The sequence below is a fragment of the Hypanus sabinus genome, unplaced genomic scaffold (assembly GCF_030144855.1).
Source record: "Hypanus sabinus isolate sHypSab1 unplaced genomic scaffold, sHypSab1.hap1 scaffold_246, whole genome shotgun sequence".
NCBI lineage: Eukaryota > Metazoa > Chordata > Chondrichthyes > Myliobatiformes > Dasyatidae > Hypanus > Hypanus sabinus.
Window position 1 is genome coordinate 442,433 of NW_026780581.1, and position 15,058 is coordinate 457,490.

At 45.4% G+C, this 15,058-nt stretch overlaps 1 protein-coding gene across 8 annotated transcripts in view; it reads left to right on the plus strand.

The window, feature by feature from the left end:
* Nucleotides 1–2,150: 2,150 nt before the first annotated feature.
* LOC132387978 (zinc finger protein 239-like) overlaps nt 2,151–15,058 on the plus strand; it is a 30,274-nt gene continuing 17,366 nt past the window's right edge. For 3 of the 8 annotated variants that reach the window (XM_059960306.1, XM_059960303.1, XM_059960305.1), the window contains exons 1-3: nt 2,151–2,286; nt 7,123–7,288; nt 10,207–11,926. In XM_059960306.1, the coding sequence (XP_059816289.1) occupies nt 10,528–11,583 (1,056 nt within the window). In that variant the 5' untranslated portion in view covers nt 2,151–2,286; nt 7,123–7,288; nt 10,207–10,527 and the 3' untranslated portion in view covers nt 11,584–11,926. Of the gene's footprint in view, nt 2,326–7,122; nt 7,289–10,206; nt 11,927–15,058 lie in introns of all 8 variants that reach the window. The other 5 variants (XR_009510113.1, XR_009510111.1, XR_009510112.1 and 2 more) reach the window with 4 other exon arrangements.

The following is a 15,058-nucleotide window of genomic DNA, read 5'->3' on the forward strand; positions in this document are numbered from 1 at the left end:
GACGTCACACACGGGCTCCCCACACCGGGATCTGCCCTCAGGTGCGCGGTGTCTTACGTCATCCCGCGGAGGGAGGGAGGGGGGGGGATTTTATTGAAAGGGTGAAGATGGTGTGAGAGGGGGCGGACAGGATGTTTGTCCCGGTGCGGGACAAAATGTTGAAATGTCTGAGCCCACGGTGGTGTTGAGCAGAGGGATTCACCACCTTGGGGGCAAACACCAGCCGACTGTTGCCCTGCAAGCGGGGCTGATGGTCAGGACAAAGTGACAATTATTTGTGCTTTGTTGAGATTGTACCTGGAATATGGTGTAAAATCCCGCTCCCCATACTAACACGGGTTATACAGACCAAAGAACAAACTGCCGGAGGAACTCAATGGGTCGGACAGCATCTGTGGAGGGAAATGGACCGTCAACATTTCGGGCCGAGACCCTCCCTCTGAAGTGAGAGTGGACGGGAAATAGTCAGAGAAAAGAGGTGAGGGGTGGGGATGGGGCAAGAGCTGGGGAGTGAGAGGTGGATCCAGGTGAGGGGGGAGGTGGGAAGTTGGAAATAGTGACAGGGGTGGGAGGTGAGGGGTTGGGGCAACACGGGGCTGCAGAGGATGGAAATTAATTCCATAGAGGATTAACAAAGAGGTTAGAGAGTATTTGTTATAGAGAGTGCAATGAAGATTCACCAGACTGATCCCTGGGGTGGTGGGGTCATCATACGCAGAAAGATCAAATGTGATAACCCTTTCATTTAGAGAATCGAGGACTGAGAGGTGAACATTGAAATGCACAACATCATTACCGGTTGAACCAGGGATCCCAGTCTCTGAAACAGGGATGGACTGTCCGGGACTGAGATGAGGGGAAATGTCTCCACTCCGAGGGTGGTGAATGTCTGTAAATCCTATTGAGAAATATACCTGACATAATCACAATATATACCTGAAATATAATCACTATGTAGTAGCTATTTACTATACAATGTAATCACTCTTGTGTACCGAATATTACTATGTATTATTTTACTAGACACATTTTGCTGTGAATTTTTTACTAGATACCGTGTATTCTCTTAGCTACATACTGTGGCAGTTAAAGAACACCTGTTTCGCATTAGCAACACTAATGAGCAGAAATGTACATATATACAACAGCATGGCTTCTGAAGAGATAACAGGGATGATGGTATGAGCAGGAAATGTGAGGGAGGTTAAGGGAGGCTGACTGAGAAACAACCGTGGCCAGGAATGAGGCACAAGATGTGAACTGGAAAGAAATACTGGTGGCGCACCGAGAGCTGGGCAAGAGCGTTTGATTAGTTCATGTATAGATGATATGCAACTAAAAATTGATTGGGTATGGTGATGAAACCGAAATGTAACTGAGATAAGAAATTACTATAAAGAATGCTGTACACCGGAGCTTGGCGGGCTTTCGGTGACAAGATCATTGATTGCCTCAGCCTTTGTTTTCAAATAAAGGTTTAAACTTCTCGAAGAATTGTCTGCGTCTCCTGTTCATATCATGTAACCACAACAATCCCCACCACAGAGGGCGGTGGAGACTCAGTGATCGTCCTCACGTACAAAAGAGGCCGGCAGATGTGTGGAGACCGAAGGGATCGAGGAAATGACGATCGGGCAGAAACATGTGGCTGAGATGGAAGAGCAGCCGCCATCTTGCTGACGGTTAGAGGGGCTGAATGGCCACATCCTGCTGTTTCTCACTTGATGTTTCAGTGTTCCTGTCCAATGAAGCCAGAGGAATGTAAATAGAAATAAGTGTTTATGAACATAGACTGATTTAAATGAAACCCGCACATTTCCGGGGTGGTTCTGAATTGTGTGTCGGGACGGGATGGGAATCGAAATTATAACTCTGAGAACTCTATGACCTGGGGGTGGCTGAAAAGGGATCGGGAAAGATATGGAGGGAAAAACTAAATACTTGTCTGATGGAAATAATATAGGGAAATAATGAAATATTTTGGGAAATGCGGCGGTGGGTAGGGCAATATGTGAAGGGGGAAGAAACAGTCACCTAGTCACGTGATCCTGTTTCACCGCAGATCGGTAGCATCTGCGGGTTTGATTCCGATGCTCCGCCCAACGCCCGTGACGCAATGAGCACAATGCGCATGCTCACAGTCCCGGGAAAGGCAGTGTTGTTTTTACGTTCTTTGTGAAAGTTGGTTGGCGGTGTGTTCGGGATCGGGAGGGGGTTCTCGCCCCTTTGGACGGGGAGCCGGAGGCGGATTATTCTCTGTGGGGCAACACCAACAATTTTCCTTCGGTGAGTATTGAAGCCGGTTCCGAGCGGGGAGGTCTGACGGTGGGTAGTGAGTTAACTTTCCAGAACTCAAGCAAGATAAAGCCTGCAGATGTTGGGAATGGGAGCAAAGCGCACAAATGCTGGAGGAACTCAGCAGGCCGGGCAGCATCTAGGGGAAGAATACAGTCGGCATTAGCAGCCGAAACCCTTCGGCAGGACTGGAGAATAAAAGGTGGGGGTGGGGAGGGAGAGAGAAACACAAGGTGATCGGTGCAACCTGAAGGGGGAGGGGATGAACTTTCCCGAACTGGCGGCCTCGCCTCGCTTCCTTCGCAGAATCTGCCGGAGTCAGTCCGGGTTGTGAGTCCTTCACACCGAACCGTCTGAGATGAGCCGCCGCTCAGCCCCTGTTGTTCTGGTCCTGTTAGCAGGATGAAGTAAAACATGTTTCCATATTGTTACTGACAGAGAATTGTACAATTTATGTTCCGTGTGTTTTCTGAATGTACTTGCCTGTGATGCTGCTACAAGTCAATGTTTCTTTGTACCTGTACCTTCCCGTACTTGTGCACTTGGCAATAGATTCAACAGGACCTGAGAAATCTCAGTGAGATTTGATTAGTGATGATCATCTTGGCAGCTCGGTAGGTCGAATGTATGAGACAGTACACTGTTAAATGCAAAACCCTGAACAGTGTCGATGATCAGAGGGATCTTAGATTCCAAGTGCATCGCTCCCTGAAAGAGACTGCACAGATTGATCGGGTGGTTAAGAAGGCAAATGGCATGGTTGTCTTTATTAGTTGAAGCACTGAGTTCAAAAGTCGGGAAGTTGCGTTGCAGCTTTATAAAACTAGTTATAGCACATCTGGAGTGTTTCATACAGTTCTGGTCGCCCCCATTCACGGAAGGATGTCGGGGCTTTGGAGAGAGCGCAGAAGAGGTTTACCAGAATAGTGTCCGGATTAGAGGGCATGAACTGTAACGGGAGTTTGGACAATCTCATGTTGTTTTCTCTGGATAGATGTTTATATGATTACCAGAGGATTAGAAGCAGTGTCTCAGAAGGCAGCGTCCATTGTTAAGGAACTCCAGCACCCAGGGCTGCCCTTTTCTCAATTTTACCATCAGATAGTGAGGTACAGAAGGCTGAAGGCACACACTCAGTGATTCAGAAACAGTTTCTTCCCCTCTGCCATCTGATTGCCAAATGGACATTGAACCCTTGAACACGACCTATGCCTCTTATAATCTTATACACCTCTATCAGGTCACCTCTTATCCTCCATCACTCCAAGAAGAAATGGCCGAGTTCACTCCACCTATTCTCATAAGGCATGCTCCCCAATCCAGGCAACATCCTTGTAAACCTCCTCTGCACTCTTTCTAAGGTTTCCACATTCTTCCTGTAGTAAGGCGACCAGAATTGAGCACAGTTGCGTGTGACCAGGGTCCTGTATGGCTGCAACATTACCTCTCGCTTCTAAACGCATTCCCATGATTAATAAAGGTCAATACAATATACATCGTCTTAAACAGAGAGTCAACCTGCGTCGCAGCTTTGAGTGTCCTATGGACTCGGACCCCAAGATCCCGTGGATCCTCCACACTGCCATGAGCCTTACCATTAATGCTATATTCTGCCATCACATTTGACCAAACAAAATGAACAACTTCAAACTTATCTGGGTTGAACTCCAATTGCGACCCCTCAGCCTGGTTTTGCATGCTTTCGGTGCCCGCTGTAAGTGCTAACACTTTCCACACTATCCACAACACCCCCAAGCTTTGTGTCATCAGCAAATTTACTAACATATCCCTTCACTTCCTCATCCAGGTCATTTTATAAAAATCACAATGAGCAATGTTCCCAGATATATGTATACTGTAATTGATTTAGTTATTTATTTTTAGGATTATTTTTCTTCTATATTGCGTATTGCATTGAACTGCTGCTGCAAAGTTAACAAATTTCATGATGCACGCCAGTGATAATAAAACTGAATCTGAGTGGACAGATGATATATTTTTCCTGGGGGTTGAAATGTCTAATACACTTAAGGTGAGAGGAGATGTAAGTGGCAAGTTTGGCTCTTTTCACAGAAGTGGTTGGCAGCTAGACTCTCTGCCTGGGGTAGGAGATCCCACCAGCCACGTGATCCCGTTTGCCCCTCCCATTTAACCACAGATGTAACAATCCCTTCGCTCATGCTCACAGACTCCGGGTGGGCGGTGTTTTCCTTTCTGCTCCGTACTGAAGAGGAATGTCTGTGGGATCGGGGAAAGTGTCCTTGCCTCCTGGGTCGGGGAGCCAGGGGTCAGATCACAGTCTGTGGGCCAAAGATATTGCTGTCCTATCGGTGAGTACTGAGACCGATCCCGAGTGGGGAGATCCAATGTGGGCCGTGAGCCCCGAACTGAGGGCCAATTACTCATTTATTTTCCGATTATCTGGGCTGGTCAAAAATGTGTCTCCTTCACTTAATCTGCATTGAACGATCCAAACCAGGAGCCGAGGCTGTCTATTTCTGCAGAGTTGAAATGGGTGACCCACAGACAGGTCACATACGGCTTTTACTTGCAGAACTCTCCCGCCCTCCGATTTGTGATGCAAGATCACATGTTGTGTTGGGGAAATCTGATGTTGGCCACTGAGTCCCGTTAACTTTCCCCAAGTCGCCAAGCTTGCTGAGGCTCCTCACATTTGTCCGTGAGCTTTGTGGCTATTGTCTTCTCCCGGACTGGGGTGGGTGAGAAAGGAGAATGTCCCAGGTTGTGGGGATCTTTGATTTCACTGCCTGCTTTACCGAGGGACTGGGATGTCTAGGGGTAGAGTGGTTTCTGTGATGTGCTGTTCTGGATCCAAAAGTCTCTGCAGATCCTCACAGTCAGAGGCAGAGTAGTTACCATAAAAAGCATTAAGTGTCCGGATGGAAAGCTTGTTGATAAAACTACGGTGAGGATCAAAGTATATCTGGCAATGTTTTTACTGCTTGTTCTAACTTTGTCATTTTGGAATCCTTTATACAGTAGTATGTACCATTAATTCAGTATCTGCATATTGCTGGAGAACCATCAGTGATTGTCCTTGATCTCTTCTCCCATCTGGTTACATCTGCTCATTCCCTGCCCATCTTGTTCAACCTCTGTCCAGTCTCTCTGACCCCAGCTTCAGTGATATGCATCAACTATCTGGGTCAGCCTTGGTCCGCCCTGTATCACACCTTTTCAGTGATAAATATCAGCAATCCTTCTAACCATAGTCTTCATTGTGAACTATTCTTTTACACCTTTGACCTCACTGAGTTATTTCCAAAATCACTTTTTGTTAGCTGGAATGCCAGAGGGTCATCAGGTCCCATTTCTGTTGTGCATTGGTGTGGAGGGTCTAGTTTTTGAACTGTGACTGGCTGACACACTTCATCGTATTACAGTCAGCAAAGAGTACTGGGAGAGTTGGTGCTTGGACCCTAGTCCTGTGATGGCTTTGACTTCGGTTAGTGCTTCTACAGAAGGGGCTGGATGGTCATCCTTCTGCAATGAAGCAGAAATTTCGAGCAGCTGCACATTGGTTGTGGGGAAATCCCGGACTGAACTACCCAGTGTGAGAACTGTGAGGTTGGGTCCTGGGATATTACAGTTTTTGATCCAGGTAAAATGGTCCCAGGAATCGAGCTGCTTGGGCTTATGGGGTGTTGAGCAAGTACTTCTGTTGTAGGATCAGATGTTAGTTTCTGGAGTTCCTCTGGAAGCATTGACTGCTAATCTGAGGAGTGGCTATGAGTAAATGGGCTGTTCTGTGTTTACAACAGGAAAAATAGACCTGCGAGTTTGGTGTTCAAACTGTGTTTAGAAATCCCCCCCACTCACTGTCATCTGTTGGCCACTCGGTGCAAGTCAAGCAGAATCTCAAGTTGCTGGAAATCTGCACTAAAAACTGAAAACGTTTGAAGTCATTCTGATGAAACGTTATTAACCTGAATTGTAGAGTTTGTTCCTCTCCCCACAGCTGTTCCTTACCTGCTGAGTGTTTCTGGTAAATCCAGCTTCTTTATATTACATTCATCCTGGACTGGTTTATATTTCCTGAAATTGACCTGGTTTAACCTGGGAATGGAAATGGCTCTTTCTGTGCTGGTACAACAGTGAAGAAAGCACAACTTTCCCTATCAATTAACCTGGTACCAATTTGTCTGTTTTTCCTGGAAATGTGTTCAGTGCAGTTGTTGCCAACAAGGTTCACATGAATAATCTCAGGAATGATCGGTGTTATGTATGAGGAGCATTTGATGGTTCTGGACCTGTGCTCGATGGAGTTCAGAGGGACGGTGGGGGTGGTGGAGGGATGTTTGGTTAAGTAAACCTACCGAATGCTGAAAAGCCTGGATACAGTGGACATGCAGAGGATCTCACAGCACACTCAGAATAAAGATTTTTCCCTTTAAAACTGAGAAAAACGTTTTGTCCAAAAGATGTCTGATCTGTGGAATTTGTTGCAGCAGAGGTTGGTTGAGGTATATTGATGACAGATATTAATATATTCCAGATTGCTAAGTAGCTGCAGGGTTACAGGAGGAAGGCAGGAATATTGTGTTGGAATAAAAATTAACCATGGTTGAATGGTGGGGCAGACCAGATGGATTGAATCATCTACTTCTGTTCCTGACTGAATGATGGCTCCTCTTTATCCCATATCATTTTGTGACGTGTGAGGGACAATGAAAGATTGTTTACTGAGATCATTATATCTGCATTCAACTTCTAACTTTCAGTGAGTTTTGTTCTTAGTAACATTAAGCAGAAATGTTTGCTTCTCCGTTTTATTGTTAATGTGCTTTATTTTCTCTCTGGTTAAAGTTCAACCTGCGGTGAAAGGTCTATTGGAAGAAATACCCCAACTGGAAGCAAACCACAGCTGAAGACGGGAACAGCAACAAGTGAACCAGCCCGAGGACTGAGAGCATCAACTAGAGAGAACGCTCCTGACTCAGAGTTTCCATTGATTCAGTCAGGAGAAAGTTTGGTGAGTCTGATTTAGTCAAACATTGAGGTCATGGTTGAGCATGGTGTGATGAATGTGCTGAGCTGTGTATATCACAATGCAAGGAGCATCGTAGGAAAGCCCAATGAGCTCAGGAAAGGGAATTATGATATTGTAGACATTATTGGAACTTGTTTACACCCAATAGTCTTAGGGATTTAGAGGAACAAATTAGTAGACAGATTGGAGACCATGCCAAGAAACAAAAGTTGATTCAGTAAGTGATTTTAACTTTTTATATACAGGCAGTCCCCGGGTTACATATGAGTTCCGTTCCTGAGTCCATCTTTAAGCCAGATTTGTACGTATGTTGGAACAAGTACATCCGGTATTATTTAGTGTCAGTTAGTCAAACGTTTGTCTTAGTATATAGTATATATTTTACTTTTCTATGTATATAAAACACTTATAAGTATGTATTCCAATAATTAAACTATTGTGTTGCTTAGTAATAATTGTAGCTTTCATCGGGGCAGGGACTTTCACATGCTCCATTATTCTCACTTTATCCATTATCATTTAAAATTGTTACAATAGTTGACTGACTGTAGCCTAATGCTTTTCCAGTGACGGATGGCATTTCACCTCTTTCCAAATGCTTCCTTATTCACACTTTATTTTCAAGTGCGATTGCTTCCTGTCAGTGGAACAGAAACACTGCAGGCGGTGGGTGCCGACCTCTGCCAGCTCCAAAGCTCCACTGGGTCCAAAGAACTGCAACACTAAATTCCCCAGGTCCTAAACTGTACACTGAGACAGGTTAAATGGGACAAGTGGGGGCTGTGCTCGGTTTGGGTATTTGATCCTCCAAAATATTCTGTGTGGGAATTTAAACTGGAGGTGGCAGTGTTTTTTTTTACAAGGTCGAGTTGCGAGCTCAACATCAACCCTGCATGGAGGGTACGGGAGTCACTGGATCGACATCAACCCGGCACGGGAGCAGTCTGTCACTAAAACAAACTCGAGAACCGTCCTCTAGCCCAGTGCTGAGTTGACTGCGCCACCAGCTGACAGGAATGGTGGGAGGGGTTTGTGGTGTCAGGGTAAATGTTACTAAGAAAAATTTAAGCCCAATACAAAGTTAAACACTCAACACAGTGTTAGAGGCAATGACTTAAAATGGTGGACTGCGTTCTCCTTCCTCGGTTTGTAAGTACAAGTTGCTCGTAAGTCGGACATTTGTAACTCAGAGACTACCTGTATTGATTGGGACTCGAATAGTGTAAAAGGGGTAGATGGGGTAGAGTTTCTCAAATGTGCCCTTAATCAGTATGTAAAATTCCTGACGCAGAAGTGTGCAATAAGCTGTTAGGAAATGATCAGGGCTTGTGACAGAAATTAGTGATCATAATGCCATGAAATTCAAAATAAAGATAGAGAAAGAGAGGTCTGGACCACGGGTTGAGATTCTAAATTGGAGAAAAGTCAATTTTGATGGTATCAGGAAGGATCTGACAAGTGTGGCTTGGGACAGTCTGCTTCCTGGCAAAGGAGTACTTGGTAAGTGGGAGGCATTGAGAAGTGAAATTTTGAGAGTGTAGAGTTTGTATGTGCCTAAAAACATAAAAGTTGAAACGTAACCAGTGCAGGGAACCTTGATTTTCAGGAAATATTGAGGCCCCGGATATTTTGTTCCTTTAAATGCCTCGGACTGTTGGGTGCTGCCAAGAATCATTAATGACTACAATATCATAATTCCACTTCCTGCGCTCATCTGACTTTTTTTTTAGTTGTCTTCTGTTAGGTTCTAAAAGCTTCCAAATAATGTTTGCTCTTTTGTTTTCCCCTCTCTTTGGCTTTTATGTTGTCTTTGGCTTCTCATTTCAGCTACGGTTGTGTCCTCCTGCCTTTTCAATGCTTCCACTTCTTTGGGATGCATCGATGACTCAGCTTCCAAAATGCTCCCAGAAACTCCAGCCATTGCTGCTCCGTTGTCACTCCTACCTTTTCCCTTCCAAACAAGTTTGGCCAGCTTCTCTGTCACAGAAACATGGAGAAGTTCAGTACAGAAATAGGCTATTTGGCCCATCTAGTCAATGCTGAAAAAAACATTTAAGCTGTGCAACGACCTGCACCAGGACCATTGCCCTCCATACCCCTACCATCCACACTCCCATCCAAACTTCTGTTAAATGGTGAAACCGAGCTCATATTCACCACTTGTGCCGACATCTCATTCCACCCTCTCACAACCATTTCAGTAAAGAGCTTTTCCAAATGTTCCCATTAAATTTTCACCTTCTCCACTTACCTATGACTTCTGGTTATCATTGCACCCAACCTCAGTGGAAAATCCTCCTTCCATTTACCCTATCTTTACCCTCATAATGTTGTATACTTCTGACAAATACTCAAAGCAATGTATAATTTAATTTTTTATGTTTAGAGCATTTTTAGGTGTATAAGCTGATGAGGGGTATTGATCATGTGGATATCCACAGGTTTATTCCCAAGGCTGAAATCACTAACACGAGGGGGCATAGTTTTAAGGTGCTTGGAAATATATACCGAGGGGATGTCAGGGGTAAGTTTTTTTACACAGAGAGTGGTGGGTGCGTGGAATGCACTGCCGACTATTTGTGTGAGAGTGTTTCAGTTACTGTGGGGGAGGAATGCAGCTCAGTGGGAACAGGGAATAATACCAATCGAGAGAGTCAAACTGAGGCAGGTCACAGATTGGAGATGGCAGAGATGACCCATTCTTATAGAGACAGGGTCAGAGAGTTTAATGGTCATTCCAGATACCAGCACTCTGCCCAGTCAGGAGGTGATTTCTCTCTCCAACTTGGGTTAAACTTCACTGTAACAGTGTGATGTCAGAACACACCTTGACAACTCAAGTGATCTCAGCTGAAATGTTGTTCTACACCAAATGATGGATTTTGTAAATCTTTTCACAGGTTAAAAATGACAAGGAATTTGTCTACGGGAATGTCTAACATAACACACATGTTTTGCTGTCTCTTTTGATATTTAAGAAGTGGAGCAAGGGATTCACTCGATTATCCTTCCTGCTCAGACTGTGGCGAGGGATTTACTCGGTCATTTCAATTGAAGGTACATCAGCAAGTTCGCACTGGGACAAGGCCATTCACCTGTTCTGTTTGTGAGAAAGGATTCAGTCGTCTTCCCACCTGTGGACACACTAGTCAGATCACACTGGGCAGAAGCTCTTCATCTGCTGAATTTGTGGGGAAAGATTCATTTTGTCATCTAACCTAATGGCTCACCAGCGAGTTCACACCAGAGAGCGGCCATTCACCTGCTCAGACTGTGGGAAGAGATTCACTTGGTCATTCCAAATGAAGGCACATCAGAGAGTTCACACTGGAGAGAGACCACTCACTTGCTCAGACTGTGGGAAGGGATTCACTCAGTCATCCGACCTACTCACACACCAGTCAGTTCACACTGGCGAAAGGCCATTCACCTGCTCAGACTGTGGGAAGGGATTCACTCGGTCATCCCAACTGAAGGTACATCAGCGAGTTCACACCGGAGAGAGGCCGTTCACCTGCTCAGACTGTGGGAAGGGATTCACTCGGTCATCCCAACTGAAGGTACATCAGCGAGTTCACACCGGGGAGAGGCCATTCACTTGCTCAGACTGTGGGAAGGGATTCACTCGGTCATCCCATCTGAAGGAACATCAGCGAGTTCACACCGGAGAGAGGCCGTTCACCTGTTCAGACTGTGGGAAGGGATTCACTTGCTTATCCCAACTGAAGGTGCATCAGCGAGTTCACACCGGGGAGAGGCCGTTCACCTGCTCAGAGTGTGGGAAGAGATTCACTTGGTCATCCCAAATGAAGGTACATCAGAGAGTTCACACTGGAGAGAGGCCGTTCATCTGCTCGGACTGTGGGAAAGGATTCATTTGCTCATCCCATCTGAAGGTACACCAGTCAGTTCACACTGGGGAGAGGCCGTTCACCTGCTCAGACTGTGGGAAGGGATTCACCCGGTCATCTCAGTTACTGAGACACCAGTCAGTTCACACTGGTGACTGGCTGTTCACCTGCTCAGACTGTGGGAAGGGATTCACTGAATCATCTCAACTGAAGGTACATCAGAGAGTTCACACTGTAGAGAGGCCATTCACCTGCTCGGACTGTGGGAAGGGATTCACTCGGTCATCCGACCTACTGGCACACCAACGAGTTCACACCGGGGAGCAGCCATTCACCTGCTCAGACTGTGGGAAGGGATTCACTCGGTCATCCGACCTACTAGCACACCAGCGAATTCACACCGGGGAGCGGCCATTCACCTGCTGAGACTGTGGGAAGGGATTCACTCGGTCATCCGACCTACTGGCACACCAGCGAATTCACACCGGGGAGCGGCCATTCACCTGCTCAGACTGTGGGAAGGGATTCACTCGGTCATCCGACCTACTAGCACACCAGCGAATTCACACCGGGGAGTGGCCATTCACCTGCTCAGACTGTGGGAAGGGATTCACTCGGTCATCTAAGCTGAAGGTACATCAGCGAATTCACACTGGGGAGAGGCTGATCACCTGCTCAGACTTTGGGAAAAGATTTTCTCAGCCAAATCAACCAAGTGTGCATCATTGAGTTCTTACCGGGGAGTGTCCATTCACCTGCTGTGAATGTGGTAAGCAATTAACTCAGTAATCAGACACAGACATACTTTATTGTTCTCAAGGGAAATTGGGTTTCGTGACAGTCGCACCAACCAAGAACAGGAAATATAGCAATATGAAACCATAAATAATTAAATAATACTAAGTAAATTATGCTGTTACGTACCCAGTAACTGGGTTAACAGACCAGCAGAAATGGACGGATACGTTGGTGTCTGGTGGTTCTTTAACTAAAGGTGTTTATTAGTAAAATAAACCAAAGAGTATCAAGAATGCAAATATACATATAAAACAGGTTAGCAATAATAAACAAGCTCTATCAATATCTAGGGGTAAATGAATAGTCATAAGAGAATATAAAGTTCAGTTCATTTCGTCCATGCTGAGGTAGCTGTTGCTGTGCTGCAATTGGAGAGAGAGAGAGGGGGGGGAGAAAGCGACCAAGAGATTGGGCAGCTGCAGCAGGCAAACCTTCTGTTGTCTTCTTATTCCGTTGTACCATTGTGGTCATTCGGTTATGACCCCTCCGTTCTCAGCTAGACTGTTCTTCAGTGGTGGACTCATCACCCTGGCATGACTGGACACACACACAAGTCCCCACCAGCCCTGCCGTCACACTGTGAGCCTTTGTGACCGATCTTCTGATTCGGTCCTCTAAGCCCCCACCTTCCTGTGGGTACACAACACTCGGTCAGTGTCCACTGGTGTGTCTGAGGAGTGTCTCCCCAGACCCGTCTTTTATCCCCACTGACGGGGTATCAGCCATCCATCAACTCAATATGTCTATGTCCATTGAACTAGGCCACTCCTGCTGTCTCTTCAGGAATGTTAACGAGCAAAGAAGTGTCCCTGCAGCAAAAGGTTTCATTTACATGTCCATCAGTGAAGCAGCCATAATACCTAAATCAGTTGTCTCTCTCTTATCTGTAGCAAATATCTCTAGCTCTGTTCTTCATCTCTCTCTCGCTCTCATTAGCTGCATAGTCCTCAAAGGGGGGGGGGGAAGGGTCAGCTCTGGACCCCATTTCCATCAGGTCTGTTCAGCACACATAACACCCCCACCCTTCAAAGAATCTTCACCGGGTTGAAAATTCACTAGTAAAGCACATTACAGAGTCTAATCTAATACAGAAGTTGTCTTTAACTACAAGGATAACACAGGTATACTTTCAAATTATCACCTGGATAAACAATCAGCAATTACATTGTCATTTCCCTTTACATTTTGTATTTTAATATCAAATTCTTGTAACAACAGACTCCAACTTAATAACCATCTATTTTTATTCTTCATGTTTGTCAAAAATACCAAGGGGTTGTGATCAGTATAAACTATCACTGGTTTCTATGCTGGTCAAATGTAGACCTCAAATTGCTGTAATGCCAGGGTAAGTGACAGTAATTCTTTTTCTACAGTGGAGTTAGTTCTTAGCTTAGGTGTATATCACAAAGAGTGAACCACTACATGTGTGATTATAATGTAGTACATTACAGAAGATTGTGCAAATAGTAATCTCTATTTTACTTCTAAACCTAACTTTCAGTCAACCTACTATGATATCATCTTTAACTTTCACAAGCTTCGTCCAGAAAAACAAAGCTTATCACCGATGTTTTCTAAACTAAGCCCATTTTCTGAACTTCCACACCACTCATTAATTTTAAGCAGGTCATTAATTTTATCTTCAGGATCTTTAATTTGATTAGTTTCCTTGATGACACTAGCAGATGGTCTCTCTGGGCCAAAACAACACTTTAAGTTCTGCCTTTCCAAATCACATACTTGAGCAACACCACCAAGTTGTTTATCCTTAAATTTCAAAACAAACATCTTGTTAACAAACCATTGTTTAGTTAACGGTCCCTTCCCTTTGCACAACAGTCCTGGAACCAAACCCGACTTTACATTTACTTTATTCAAAAGTCGAGTAACACTTTTTCGCTCAGTATCTCCAATAACATCCATCTCACCAGCTTTTATCTCATCACTGACTTTTAATACACATGACTGAGAATCCTCACTCTCTACTGGTGCCAAGGTTAACCCTTTCTTCACTGAACCAAGTGCATCTGACCCAAAAGGATTGCATTCCTTTTTAACCAAATCAGACATTTCAGACCTTTCCTGAGTCTCCACACAAGGATCAGTAACCTGAACAAAGGCCAATGGGACAACTGCCTCTTCTAGGCTTTCAATACCAGTCCCAGTTTCAAATTCCGAGTTCCCCTGATCCTCCCAGTTACTCTCTGGGCAACTCCCATCTGGAGTAAACTCAACCTTGCAGGTTAAAACAACCTCGTCTGCTAACCCAGCAGACTCCCGCAAGGTAGCGGCATCCTTTTCATCTCAGAAAGCCTTTGCATTATTGGGAACACACTTAAATTCTTCAACTACAACCAGCTCTGTCAATCCGGATACATCATCCGTGTCCAACCCTGGACCTTCTAACTGCCACATCTGTTCCTCATCTTGGCTCTGTGCCTCCATAAATTCCTTGCTCACTCCAAAATGTCCACCCACTGGTATCTTACGGGCCAATTTCAAGATTCTGTTCCTTGACAACACTGACTCTGCTTTGTCTCCCTTACTTTCCTTAGCCCCACTTTTCTCCGTTTTACCACCCTCCAACCTCTCCTGGTACGGGGCTGGTAAAAACGTCTCTGCTAAATCAAGGTTGGACTCGGCTAAATCAGGGGTTGTCTTAACAGCTTTCCTCGACATTCTTCTGGTGACTGCACCTGCGGGATTAACTTCAGAAACTATGGGCGGGGTCTCAGTCCTGGCAGGCTTACTCGTGAGCTGAACTGCAGAGAACAACCCCCCCCCCCCCAACCCCCGGCCAGCTCATTCCCGAGTAAGACATCTACATGGGGTATCGGGAGTGCAGACTGTATCCCGATCGTGACTGGTCCAGATACCAGGTCACTCTTCAGAAATACTTTATGTAACGGTACGGCCTCAGTTCCTTTTCCAACCCCTTCTATCACGTTCACGTCACCAGTATCTGCCTCACTATTGAATTCCAATGCTCTGCTTAGGATTAAGGACTAAAAAGCCCCAGTGTCTCTCCAGATTCTTACTGGCACTGGGGGTGACCCCTCCCTCACAGATACAAACCCGGTTGAAAGGGATTTCTCACATC